The sequence below is a fragment of the Passer montanus genome, unplaced genomic scaffold (assembly GCF_014805655.1).
Source record: "Passer montanus isolate IOZ18808 unplaced genomic scaffold, ASM1480565v1 scaffold52, whole genome shotgun sequence".
NCBI lineage: Eukaryota > Metazoa > Chordata > Aves > Passeriformes > Passeridae > Passer > Passer montanus.
Genome location: NW_024370152.1, coordinates 1,921,350 through 1,936,307, shown reverse-complemented (window position 1 = coordinate 1,936,307; position 14,958 = coordinate 1,921,350). Strand labels below are relative to the sequence as shown.

General features: G+C 37.5%; 1 protein-coding gene across 5 annotated transcripts in view; it reads right to left on the bottom strand.

Annotated features, from left to right (window-relative positions):
• The window catches only part of HOOK3 (hook microtubule tethering protein 3), a 79,703-nt gene extending 70,770 nt beyond the window's left edge, over nucleotides 1-8,933 (bottom strand). For 4 of the 5 annotated variants that reach the window (XM_039724195.1, XM_039724196.1, XM_039724198.1 and 1 more), the window contains exons 1-2: nucleotides 8,892-8,933; nucleotides 1,713-1,798 (exon numbers count right to left, since the gene is read on the bottom strand). In XM_039724195.1, the coding sequence (XP_039580129.1) occupies nucleotides 1,713-1,798; nucleotides 8,892-8,918 (113 nt within the window). In that variant the 5' untranslated portion in view covers nucleotides 8,919-8,933. Of the gene's footprint in view, nucleotides 1-1,712; nucleotides 1,799-8,891 lie in introns of those variants that run through there. The other variant, XM_039724199.1, reaches the window with a different exon arrangement.
• Between the last annotated feature and the right edge of the window lie 6,025 nt (nucleotides 8,934-14,958).

Below are 14,958 nucleotides of genomic sequence, written 5' to 3'. Positions count from 1 at the left end.
AGAGGGAATGCGTGAGCTCTGTCTTAGAAGAGGTATGAGCCAGCTGAGAGATTACTAGTCAGAATGACTAAGCAGTTCAACATGAGTGACAGTGTTACAGATTCCTGCTATAGACTGCCTGATCAGGATGACATCTTCACAGAAGAACCAATAAAGCATTGCTAGGGTAACTGGATAGCAAGGTGGGACTTAATAATGGCTGAAATGCTAGGCTCAGAGGTTTCAGAAGCATGAAATCCAGCTGCAGGCCAGTTCACTAGCAGCATACCCAAGGGGTCAATACTATTAAATGTCTTGAGCAGGGATCCAGATGATGGGACAGAGGGCAATTTTTCATAGGATACCAAAATGTAAAGTTGCGTTGCCATTTAGGAGAAATTTCGCAAGGTGGAAAAACAAGCTGAGAGGAACCTTATACATTTCAGAAAAGTTAAGTGCAAACAAATCCTATTCACCAGTATATACTGGGGTCACTGGCTGGAAAACAGCCTTGCAGACAAGAAACCAGGCAGAAACCAAGTGGAACACACTCCAGCAATGTGTCCTTGCAGCAAAGAAGGCAAACCAAAACCTGGGCTGTGTTGGGAAGATCGCTACCAGCAGGCCGAGGGAGGTACTGCTCAGATCTGTTAAAACCTTATCTGAACTGCTGCATCCAGGCCTCCCCACTAAGAGTGACACCTGGACATACATGGAAGTTCAGCAAAGGGCAACTGAGATGATTAACAGACTGCCAAGTGAGGTGAGATTGAGTGAGCTGTGTTTGTTTAGCCTCAAGAAGAAAAGCCTCAGTAAGATCTTACCAATCCTGTGTATAAATAACCCAATGGCTGCTTCTTTATATCCTCATATAATCTCAGTAGTGTCTGGTGAACAGATGAGCATTAGTGGAAACAAATGGAAAAGTACTTCCAACTGCAAACAACTAAACTGACAGATCCATCCAGTTTATCATTGACATTTTATTACATTAAACTACTTCTAACATTACTGACTACAGTTTCAAACAACAATCAGGGCAAATTAACTAAAGCTATTACCTTGCACTGATTTCAATTTTAAGTGTGAATCTGTAAGTTTAGTTTTAATTCAGGTTAATTTCCAGTAAGATCACACTTGAATGAACTCTTGTCTAAAACAATTTATTTTTTCATTTAAGATAGTTGTCTGTAAACTACAGTGTAGCTATGATATTTTATGAGACATCTCTTCCTAGGATTTTTCCCTCCTGAGGAGCTGGAATCCCCCGGAAAGAAATGTAAACAATAACTATCTGCTGCTGTGGAATGCAACAGGTGCCTCTTCCATTGGTCCATGTGGATTGTTTTCAATTGATGACCAATCACAGCCACCTGTGCCAAGGCTGTGAGCAGTCACAGGATTTTGTTATGCATTCTGTTCTATTCTTGTTCTTTGTAGCCTTCTGATCATTCTTTTCTCTCTGTTCTTTTAATATAGTTTTCATGTAATATTTCAATATAATATATTAAGATAATAAATCAGCCTTCTGAAAATAGAAGCCTAGTGTCTCCACACACAGAGTGTTCGCCGCAACACTACAGAGAAAAAAATGATTAGTCATGTTCCACTTTAAAGTACTATCTAAGTCACATCCTTAGGGAATATCAGGCAAGGTAGAACACATGTAAATATACAAAAATGTCCAGATAAAAACTGTCTGTATTTAATTAATTAAGTAAACAATTACTTACATTTTTTGAAGAACCTGGGCCATCACAACCCCACTCGTTAGATCTTCCACGGTCTGGCATGGTGCCTCAACATTAAATGTTTGGATCTATAGGAGAAAGGAAAAAGTTATCCTTGTTGCCTTCAATGTAAAGAAATTTTCAAATGTTTGAAAAAAAATACTACCAAATAGCAAAAAGAATAAACTCCACATATTTAGGGTACATGTTCAGTTTAAAAAACTTTATATTTAATAGCTATCAAAGAAATGAACAGAGCTTCATACTCTAGTTTTCTCAACAAACTGCTACAAAAACCAGTATCACATTCTCCAAAAAGCAACCTTTCTATTGCATTTTCTACTTACTGAAAGTCATCAGTGCATTCAGGTACTTCCATATGTTCTTGTGTATATATTCAAGTACACCCTCCCAACCAACAAAAGAAAGAAACTCAATTTTTAGAAGGATAGTGATCCCACAGAATGCTCATCTACTCCCCACAATGAGAAGATGAAATGTAAATCGACATATGTATTCCAAACTTGATTAATCCGTACTATCAGATGGAACAGAAGAACACAATGCTGCTAAACCCTAATTGGTCTATACACTACTAGAATTCTGAATATTTCATGCTGATGTATTAACACAGTGACATGCACCACAGTCCATAGCAAAGCTCTGTTCTTCCTTGCTCTCTTGGTGAGAAGAATCAGTGCACTTCAGGACAGTCTTTTTAACTGGTTTAAGTTACTTGACAATTTACTTTAAAATAACATTATTTTTAAATTATGTGGTTGAGTGTGTAAAAACAACTTTTATGGTATTATTTGGAGGGTATCTGCCTAGTGCTCTCTACTTCTGTCCTCCTCTTACAGGAAACTTGGGCTTATTTGTAGAAAGCAAATTTGTTCATACACACAAGGGATAAGGCAGTCTACAAGAACACTTGCAGTTTCAGAGTACATAAATGTTAGATACATCAATCATTTTTTTCTGAACATAACGTACAACCATTCATGCTTCAGTGGCATTTGAAAGAGTAACAGTTGTTAGTCATTTCCCAATAAATACCATTTATATGTGTGTATTACAATAAAAGACAATTCATGTTTCAGTGGGAAATTTTGAAGGTCTTTCTCTGAGAAGGCTCTCAGAAAGTCAAGTGCAAAATAGCCAGATTCTCCTTATACCTTTGGAATAGTATATTATTATACCTTTAGTATAAGCACTCTAGGTCATGTAAGGTACAATTAGTCACGTAGACACTCTAGCAATGCCATTTAACATTAATTTGGAGTACAGGCATCTAGGTGAACTTTCCTTTTTTCCCTTTATTCTGGAGAAAAAAATCTAACACTCAAGTAGGAAAAAAAGCGCCACTATATCCATGAAGAGTCAAAAATTGAGCTCCCAGAGCATGTTTCCTGATCAACTGTGACCAGATAATAGTAATGAATGATGTCCATGTTCCAAAAGCACATGAATAAATTACTGAGTGCATTAGAAGACATACAGAAGTGACTTCTGCACTTCTGATTCAGATTTTCTTACACCACGGTCTGAACTACTTGAAAAAACTCCACAGCTGCCTCTCCAGAAATCAAGAAGCCATCATAGATTGTCAGGACACTAGGTGAAAATTGGAGTGGGTGGGTGAGGAAAAAAACCCATGCATGAAAACACAACACAACAGGATACAACACTGAATTGCTATTTTACAGAAAACTGAATTTACCAATAGTTTCTGATTTGTGGCAACACAGTTGAAGGAATACAGAGACAACTCTGAATCTCCTACTCGGCAAAATATTAAACAATATATAATAGTTTACAGCTACAACAAAAAGGGCTGCAATAACATTGTGGATACTTATGCCTGAAGAAGTTTAAGATGCTAAAAAGATAAAATTATCAATGAAAACCTTTCTTCCGAGTTTTGTGTATTATACATTTAAACAATGAAAATTGAAATCACTTTGCTGCATAAGACCCAAATCAAGAAATCTCTTAAGAACTACTACTGTTACAGTTTTCCAGAATAAGGCAATGTTAAATGCTCTTTTCAAATAAGCAACAGCAATATAACTAAGGTCTTCAGAGTGCAAACTAACCAGGTTGTTTTAGATTTATTTTGTAACTTGATATACAAAACACTTCCTTGACTAAATAAAAGTGTATGTAGATAATACCACTACAGTGATGGTTAAAGAAGGTGATCTATTTTCAAAACACAGAAGAAAAAGATGCACATTCTGTTATTTTGTGTATAATTTCACCATCATACTTCCCTTACACTTTACATAGAAAAAAATGTCTAAACTGTGATTAAGGTTCAGGTAACCTATCTGAACTCTTTCTTCCTCCCATAAACACATATGCAAGACTGCCACTGAGGAAAACAACGTTTCTTATAGTTAGACTACAGTCTATAGTTATAGAAAAGAAAGAAAGGCTTAAACTAATGTGTCTTTTATCTGCATATACATTTAAATGTCATAATAAATGAAATTTACTTTTACATTTAGTTTATGTATTTTTTATATTTAGTTTTAGTAAAAAAACCTATAAATTTAATTTTTATATTTCAATTGTGCCAAATTTATACTGCAAAACATTTACACAAATCTTAAAAAATAAAGAACTATATGCTTTTCATATCCTGCAGAGATACGAAAGTTACAAATTTGCTTCAAAAAACTACACACAAAATAACTTTTCAAATTTACGAAGTTAAACTCCTATAGCATTGCCCGTTCTACAATATGCTAAACTTACTTTCCTCTAGGAAAGTAAGAGTTCACTTTCCAGAAGGGACAAAATTATAAGAATGTGACAAATGACAAGAATGTGGCAAGACGCAGAGTTCCAGCTATTGAGACAAGCAAATTTGTGTGTGTCCCTCTAAACAGCTCTTAAAAACAGCACTCTTCCCGTGCATTGTGATAAATCTCCTCCTGGAAGACTACTCTCCCTTCCTGCATGAACTGCTCCTCTGCTCCTACTTCTAGAGTGCTTGCAATGCAGTTCTTGCTCTTAGTTCCTCAACACTGAAAACTAATTTCTGTTTGCTGTTATGATTATTGGGGCTTTTCTCCCACTTCTTGAACCGCTGTATGGAGCCTCTATGTCTGTGGGCACACATGAATCTCATGAAGCTCAAGACCAAGCACTGCATCCAAGCTGGGGCAAACCCCCCTACCAACCCAGGCCAGGGGATGAACAGATTGAGAGCAGCCCTGCAAAGGGCCTGGCGGTGCTATTGGTTGAAGCTGAACATTAGTCAGAAACATGCATGGTCAGAAGGTTAAAGGAGGTGATTTTCCCCTTCTACTACTCTCTCATGAGACTCTTTGTACTACATCCAGCTCTAGAGTCCTTCATACAAGGAAGACATGGACATGTTAGAGCAGGCCCTCAGTAGGGCTTTCTTCCTATGAGGAAAGGCTAGGAGAGTTGGTGTTGTTCAGCCTGGAGAAGAAGAGAAGGCTTCAGTGAGACCTCACTGTGGCCTTTCAGTACTTAAAGGGAGGACAGGGACACACTTTTGAATAGGCCCTGTAGCAACCAGAAAAGCAGTAACTGTTTTAAATTGAAAAAAAATCATAGATTCAGAATAGATAAGGAAGAATTATTCTACAATGAGGGTGGTGAAACACTGGAACAGAGAAGTGGTAGATGCCCCATCCCCAGTAAGGCTGGGCTAGGCTCTGCACAACCTGATCTAGTTGAAGATGTTCCTGCCCAAAGCCAGGGGAAGGGGCTGGGGGAAGGACGGGAGGAGGGTTGGACTACCTGACATTTAAAGGCCCCTTAACAACACAAACTATTCTATGATCCTGTCACACAAGACTCTGGGGAAAAGAAAGGGGTAGAGTGAAAAACCTCTGCCACTTGACTTAAATAACTAGGCCTAGTAGGCCTTCATACCTTCCATCAACTATCATGCAATGAGAGAAAAGGGTTCTTTAATTTTACTGAATATTAATCTAGACCTCTGATCCACATGGATATAAACAGTCAATTTTTATAAAAATCTTAGAATAAGAATTAACAGGTTACTGTTACAATGCAAAGGAGGCTATCACTAGGGACTAAATAATTGCTTCAGGAAGACAATACTTTAGAAAATTTGAGTTACAGTTCCTGATTACATATATGACTAGTGAGGATTTGTTAGCTGCTAGGGATCGGATGCAAAAATGTATTTCATGAAAAATACTTTTGATGTGAACATCAGTGAACTGGACAAACACTCAGTTGTCAAAGACAGTAGGTGAAAACCAGGATAAAAATGTAATGGGGAATCCAGCATCCCATGAAACTTGATGAGAAAAAGAAAAAAAAGTAAAAAACAAAACAAAGCAAACCAATTCCACCCAAAGACAAAAAAAAATCTCAATGACCTTTTCCTTCTCAACACTAAGGGATAATGAAAGACTTGCTCTTTCCACAGTGATTATATACACAATTTGGTTTTTATTAATGATGGAGTTACATAACAAACCTCTTAAATATTCTTTTGGAATAATACCTGAAATTGTTATTAGTGGTTCTTAGCAGATAAAACTCTGTGTGAATGGTTACCTTAAGCGCAAATGCAACAAACAGTAACACTCACTTTCCAATTTATGCAAGCAAAGCACTCCCCAGTCACTGGTGGGGGACAAACTAAGCACAGGTCCACAGATTCTGATCAACCTACTTGTTTCTGTCAGGTTTTGCCACTCCCTTTCCCTCTCCTTACCATTATAATTATTATTAACAATTATTATTATTACTGTTATTAGCATATTTAGTACTATGTTATATTCATTACTGGTACTATTCTATATTTATGTCATGTCCAGCCTATAATTATTATTGTTGTGTTATTTTGTTTCAATGATTAAATTTTTCTTATGTACAGGTTTACCTTTTTTTTCTCATTCTTCTTCCCACTGGCAAGGGAATCAGGGGGGAATGAATGAGCACTTGTGTGATCCTTAATTCCCAACAAGGATTTAACCACGGCACCACGAATTTAGAATTATTCATCCACTATTTCCCCATATTTTTGGAACTCACTATGCAAGCTTGCAGCTGGTTGCTACGCAGAGCCAAGAACAACGCCATGCCAGTACAGAAGATACAAATCACAGACACAAGACAGGGAGAAGTGGCTGTGAAAGGAGACAACAAAGAACCAGCTTCACTAGGTTAGATGCAACAAGCGCACTGGCAGAGAAGAATAAAGTGGGTTGGATACTTCTGTCCTTGCACATTAATCCTGTATGATCCACAAGATCTCCAAGAAGCTCATTAAAACATTCACTCAGCTTCAATGCTTTTAGGAAACCAGAATAATTCCTTTCACAACAGCTAAATAATTAAGTGATACACACCATTGTCCTTCCTCAGATGTAAAATTCTTGTATTGAGACAGCCCTTTCAAATTAGAAGTGTATTCCCATCCTAAAAGCAGATCTTATCCTTTTGGACAACTTTAAGATTGCTTTGCCCATTTTTCTCCTCACAGTTCATAATACTGCTATCTTCTGCCTACATGGCCATGGCATAAGCTGTTTTTTCACACTTTCCAAGTTAACAACAGACTGTGTGAAACAAACAATGGGGAAACAGATTCTCTAACAAGCAGCAGCTTTACTCCAAGATTTGAATTTGTGAATATTTCCACTGATTTTTAGGTTGTCAGACTTTCATTACTACAATCTCAAAAGTAACTTTGCAATCCAGCTGTAATGTTAGCTAATTGATTAGCCCAACAAGGAAATGACAAGGTTTTACATTACTAGTGAGGGTGGGAATTCTTCTAGGGAAGGACTTGAATATTTTTTATTAAGTGGCCTCTCATTTTATGTATATTGTATTTAAATGCAAATATCAAGCCATGAAATATATGAATCAAAATATTTATTCAAAGTGACACTTTTGCAGTTATTAAATATTTCCTTTGCAGAAACACGGTGCAGAAAGCAGAAGACAGACCTTAACTAAAGCTTACTTACTAAAAGATTTAAGAGATGAGAGAGCCACGAGAGCACAAACCAGTTACTACTACACTGTCTTGGCATTGCCACTAAATTGCTACTAACTGACGTGTTCAAGTATGACAAATTATTAAGACACAATGAACAGAGTCTCAAGTCTGAATGGGTTTTGGTTTAACCATTTCAGAAACATTAATGAAAACACAAGCTAAACTACCCACTCCTGTCATGAAAATTAACACATTCCTGTTTTCAGTTGAAAGCCAGATGAGCCAACTGATTAAAAAAAAATCTAAACAGCATTTGTAATGAAGATAAAATGAACACATATAATACATAATAGGAAGGCCTAAAACAGCAAGAGAAACCAACAGTTCTTTCCAAGCCTTCCTCTACTTCATCACATTTTATTTAAAAGTAGTATATACCAGTCAATGCTTTCTCCTTTCAAATACTAAAAAAGAGCAAAACTGAAATACTGAAACATTAAATCAACGCACCCACATTTATGGGATACGTACATTCACACTGCACCAAGCACCAATGAATTTTAGAAAGCTTCAAAAGTGCCTTTTAAGACTAGAAGCATCTCCCTTCCTTTTTTGGAAAAAAAAAACAACCAAATGAAAACACAAGCTAAACTACCCACTCCTGTCATGAAAATTAACACATTCCTGTTTTCAGCTGAAAGCCAGATGAGCCAACTGATTAAAAAAAAATCTAAACAGCATTTGTAATGAAGATAAAATGAACACATATAATACATAATAGGAAGGCCTAAAACAGCAAGAGAAACCAACAGTTCTTTCCAAGCCTTCCTCTACTTCATCACATTTTATTTAAAAGTAGTATATACCAGTCAATGCTTTCTCCTTTCAAATACTAAAAAAGAGCAAAACTGAAATATTAAATCAACGCACCCACATTTATGGGATACGTACATTCACACTGCACCAAGCACCAATGAATTTTAGAAAGCTTCAAAAGTGCCTTTTAAGACTAGAAGCATCTCCCTTCCTTTTTTGGAAAAAAAAACAAACCAATCCAAAACACAAATGGTAGGATTTCCAGGAACCAGTAGCTTCCTCTGTTAACCAAAGTACAAAATTTTCCATCTTTACTGCCCAGAGGAGACAAAATAATACACTTATAATGATGTCATATTAAACACAGAAGTAGGATATTTTCTATCTTCAGCACTCTGACTCACAGAAGTCCAGATGGTAATCCAGCCCATAGAATTGGGACACCTGAAGTTTCACCAAAGAAGGATAATGAAACTTTCTCTAAAAGTAGGTGTTCAATACAAATAGCAGAACAGCACTCAATGAACGGAAAATGAACTCTTTCCACTCTGAATGAAGAGGGCTAAGCTACTAGAAACGTGAACAACATCAGGCAAATGTGCCCAAACTGATCCATGCTAAAGTAAGTACCAGCAAGATATAGCATTTATGTGAGGGCACAGGGCCAAGAAAAGTCAATTTACTTCTTGGCTAGTGACTAGCTAGAGAAACTTTCCAAATTTATACATATTTCTAACACTACTTAAACAAACAAAAAATCCAAACAAATACAAACAAAAATCCACAAAAAACCCAAGACATCAAAATAAAGAAAACCAAACCAAGAAAACACCAAATCAACCTAACAAAAAGCAAGCAGAACAAAAAGAAAATAAACAAAACCAAAACAAATAGTCAAAAACAGATTATAGCCTTTCCTTTCCAAAATACAGAAGAACAACTATTTGAAGCCCATAGTTCCAACCTTTGCAGCTATAAATCAGATGAGAAACAGTCTCTATTGACAGGTGAAAGAAATACCTCTCTTCCCCGAAAGCACAGAAGACGAATCCAAGAACACTAAGTTCTACTGAAATATCATCTGTACAAACTTTCTGACCAGTGTGGAAACACAGACTTTCACAGGATCGCATGAGTAACAATGATTTACCAGCTAAAAGACAGGATTAAGAGCTGGCACTAAATTTTCACCAGTTTAAAAAATTTCAGACTTAACAAATTCTAGGGCTGGTAACAGATGTATCTGTAACCTGTAAAATTAGCACACCTTGCAGTTCAAGTCTTCTTCTTTTATTTATATTTCAATAAACAGTTTCCTGAATTTCATGGAATTCTGTGCAGCATAAGATTTTTCAGAGGCTGACTGAATTCCGTAAAGAAAAGGCAGTAGCCACCATGTAACAGCCAGCCATCTTTTGACACTGGCCATAAAATTACATCATTAACCTTGCCAGAGTGATCAAGTCATGCTGGTTTTTCTTCCTAGCCACAAATGGGACAGTAGAATCAATAAAACAAAAAAAAAAAAAAGCATACACACACAAGAAAAAAAAAACAAAAACCAAAAACAAAAAAAACCCACACATAAATTCTGCTGCAGTTAATCATACACTTTTTTTCTACTTATTCCTACACTGAAGTGAAACTATGGATACCTTGCTGCCATGGCAAACAAGTTCACTCAAAGATTTATCTTATGTAATCCTGAAATGTAGAAAGGCTGTAATCCATTTAATACTTTGCAACACTGCAGTGAATAAATTACAGATGCTCATTTCCCCTGGTCTGTTGTCCCCAAAAAACAAATCATTGATTAAATATGCATTTCTTGTTTAAGTATCCTAACTTAGCTACCTTGAGAGACTTAGCTTAAAATGTATCCACAAAGGATACAAAGCAATACTACTACACTTACAGCATGACACACTTTTGCAGAGAAACTTGCAGCTAAATGGCATGAAGGAGCCCTAAAGAATACCAGGGCTAAAACACGTTATCATAAGATTTACAATGCATCTTCTTGTGCAATACTTGCTCCACTACCTGCACCATTTCAAAAGCACTCCGTGTGCTCCCTTTGAAAAGATCCCATCCCTTTGTGGCCCCAGCTAGTCCACTGAAACACAACTCCAGCTTTGTATCCATTCAGAAGCTTCTGCCTGACACAGGCAGGAGCAGAGCACTGGACTCCCCCACCCTTAACCTTAGAGCGCTTTTCCCTTAACCAAAACCCTTCTCCTTTCCATGCAGCCTCTTTGTTCTCTGCCCTGAATGAGCAGCACTAAGGACCTCACAGGAGGGAATGATCTAAGTCACGTATGGCAAATGCAGACAGAAAAACAACATAAGCATACTCTGCAGGGCAGGAAACCAGTGGTTAAAGAAAGAGTTAATCCCTCTCCCTTTCCAGTATGGCAGGACCTGCCAGGCTGTCGGCAACAAAAGCCACAAGGACACTACTACTCTCTTCCCCTCACTTTCAACCATGCATTCCTGCTGTAGCCTTGTGCTAGTGTTGGTTGCCATGTGGCAAATAACCTCACTGTTGTTTGGGGTTTTTTTTCCCAATTAATCACTAGGACTTGCAAATTAAATTGATTAAAAAACCCCAGACTTAGGTTCTGAAGCTGGGGCACTCAACAAACCGAGTTTAGGCAAAGACCATTCTAAACGACCACAAAGAGTCAGTCAACAAAGGACAGAGCAGCAAGTGCAATTGCGTAGCAGAGGAGAGAGGAGAGGTCCAAGGCTCAACTTCAATGTCTACACATTGTAGCAAAGATTTTTAATGGTCCGGGAAGAACAGAAGGACACATCTCAAGGTTTACAAGTCCCAAAATGTCACAATAAAGACAGACAGTTGTGCAAAATTCACAGTTTGACTTAATGTCTTTCAAACATCTGTGTTTAAGTATTTCAGAAAAGACAGAAACAGATTTCTCTCCACACCTCCCACTTTGAGATTAACAAGCTAACAGAAAAGCTGTTTCCTTTACACTCTCTAAGGTTCATAGTTCCTAGCAGCAAAGTCTGTTTCTTTTCCACGAAACATCTCACAAACCCTCACCAAAAAATGTGGGGGCAGAATTGGAAGCTGAAATTGAGCACATACTAAATCATATTGAAATGTGTTTTTTCTTCAGAGAACTACTGTACACTGTATAGAACAGCTCTTCAGGAAGGAGAAAACAGGAAAAAAAAAAAAAAAAGGCAGCAGATTTTGGGACAAGGCCCCAAAGAATGAAAATCTAACAGTGTCAAAATCCATGCATGATGAATAATGCCACCACCTCCAAATTCTTTGTTCAGTCTTTCTTTCTCAGGTTGACTCAAAAGATGGGGGGGACAATGGCAAGGAACATCTACAAACATACTCTATTACCTTTAATTATTGTATTCCTATGTTACCGGCCTTCTATCACTTGCTCTTCAACATAATCTTGAAGAGAAGTTCCTGTTTCTGCCTGACCTCTCAGCAATACATTAAAAAAATCCCTATTATCCAATAATGGTGCTAGACACTCCAGCTCCTTCAAACACGGTGAATATTACACTCAGAATATCACAGTCATAGACAACTATCCTTTTAAAAGATGGAGCAACAGATTCTTTACTATCTTAGTGAGAGGTCATAAAACATAAAAAAAGGTTGTTCAGCTTACTGGTCTTTCATTAGTTACAAGGGCTGTGATCTGCCAGGTTCCTCAAGCCATATTCCATGATTGCAGACAAGCTCAAGTGTTTTTGCCCTCTGAATACATTGTATTCAAAAGAATACACAACGCATTGTATTCAAAAGAATAGTTTTCGTGATTCCCTGTCATCATCACCACAATCAACCTCTCCTGAAATATATTTTTTTTCAAGAGGTAAGATATGCTGATGCAATTATATTATCAGAAGTAAATGAAACTCTATAACTTCATGGTCAGTGGCTAAGGAGTGGAAGAAGAAACAATTTAAACAGGCATAGCAAGTTGCCTACAATCTTGGCATCTACAAGAAGCCAGAAGAGTACTTAAAAAGCGCAAATGCACAAGGATCGAGAACAGCATAATCTAAAAATAATGTAACTGGACAGCGAGGAAAAACAGCCTTCCAAGTAGACTCCCCAAGTAATTTCTCTTTGAATAGAGTGCCTATCAAGCATTTGCAAGCAGTGGTCTTGAGGAATCAGTTTCAGTAGCTGGGCACATGTGGTTGGTCTCTATACTTCATACTACCACAGATAAATCCTTACAGCTGGGGATAGGCCATGACACAGAAGACAGAGATACACAGTACTGAAGAGACTTCTCAGCCAAAAAGGAGGAAAGGTCAATATAAATTACTGAACTGTTTATAAAGTGGAGGATGCTGAAAGAGGAGCCTTGCAACGTTTAAAAGTTCTCATTTATCACTAAAGTTTTAACAAAAACTCTATTTGGCCTTGAGGGTTGGAAAAGAAAGAAAGCAGGCAAGATGCAGTTTGGTGGAGGCCGCACATACTAAAATAAGCGATATTTATCATAATGAAAGAAAGTTCATGACATCTCCACATCAACTTACTACTTAGAACTACTTAGCAGCAACCTCTTTGAGGAATCCTCCTGTTTACATACCAATGCTAAGCAATCTTTTCAGCATCATATCTTAGTTCTATGCTGGAAAAAACTTCTCAGGTTACAAATCAAAAGCCTGTAGCAATCAAAATGATTTCATATACATTAAAATGTAACTGGCACAGACATGTCTGACAGCTCTCCACATTTTACGAAGTGCCTCAGCTATGTATCTAAGTAGAGAGTGCTCCTGACTTTACACAAACACAAAAACACCCCAAACCCACCACCAAAAACTCATGCATTCATATGTAAACCAGTCTTAACTTTTAAACAGAAAAAAGTTGTCAATCTCTGTTAGATACATTGAAACAACTTTAGTATTATTGCAGGTTTACGTCACAGCCACATTTTTCTAAACTACCTTGGCTGAACTGCATCTTGGATAACAATCCCATAGTGCGTAGGATAGTCTCAGAGGAGTTTTGTGGAAGACTTTTGGTGGAGCAACACATCTACAATTGCAGTAGGTTGCAAACACTGCTAGAGTGCAAATATCAGTTTTGAGAGGCCAGTACTCAGCCTTCAGTCCTTCATTCAGTTTTGCTCAAGTTGCCACTACTGTGGCTGTCTCAAAATAACATCATGGTCACCTCCTGAAGTGACAGGAAGTCAAAACTCACCCAGCTGTTTAAAATCCTGAACAAAAATTATTTAGGAAGCCATTTGATGACACTGTCAGAGAGGTGAAAAATAAACAAGAAGCTAGCTAAAGCTACCTAAAGCTAAAGCCTAATAACAAAAATGGGTGTTGGCAAAATATTAAAAAATAAACCAACACATATTCAGAGTGCGTAGGATAGTCTCAGAGGAGTTTTGTGGAAGACTTTTGGTGGAGCAACACATCTACAATTGCAGTAGGTTGCAAACACTGCTAGAGTGCAAATACCAGTTTTGAGAGGCCAGTACTCAGCCTTCAGTCCTTCATTCAGTTTTGCTCAAGTTGCCACTACTGTGGCTGTCTCAAAATAACATCATGGTCACCTCCTGAAGTGACAGGAAGTCAAAACTCACCCAGCTGTTTAAAATCCTGAACAAAAATTATTTAGGAAGCCATTTGATGACACTGTCAGAGAGGTGAAAAATAAACAAGAAGCTAACTGAAGCTACCTAAAGCTAAAGCCTAATAACAAAAATTGGTGTTGGCAAAATACTAAAAAATAAACCAACACATATTCAGAGGTAGGCAGCTTGCTCCAGCTTAAACACAGTGGAAGAGAAATCACAGGCATGTAGGGTAAAAAGCCTAAGTGATACGATCCTTAATTAAAATCATGAGTTGGCAGAGGGAGGAACACTTTCTTCTCACCCTAAATCCATCTGAGAAAACATTCATTTTAGGCCGAACAGGTTCTCAGACGTGCAGAAAGTCTTATCTATTCAAAACACAGACAAACCAGTTTAAGTACTTCTGTATGAATGTTAAGCAAGCAACCTGGGAGGCAAAACCAGTTCTGAAGAGCAACCAGTTTCTCTGGCATAATGGGAAATGACGGGCCTTCCCAGATGTGCATAAACTGTTATTAAGACAGCTCTACCCTCCTATCTAAATGAACGGTTTCCCAAGAATCATTATGGGAGTTGAGAGAAAGCCAAGCAAAAGAAGCATCTTCCTTATACATAGTCAGTTTCATTGAGAAACAAAAAACTTCGCTGCCTCTTCTGCAAGTTTCAAGTGTGCTGGAATAAAGTCAAGTCACCTTTTTTTTTTTTTTTTACTGAGTCTGTTTCAAAACCACATTTCCACATACATGACAAAACTGTAAAATAACCTGTAACTTCATAAATTCATCTCAGAATAAAGCTGACCCATTCAAATAGTGTTTAAGATGATTTACTATTTCTGCTAACCAAAAGAGATGCAGCCAGT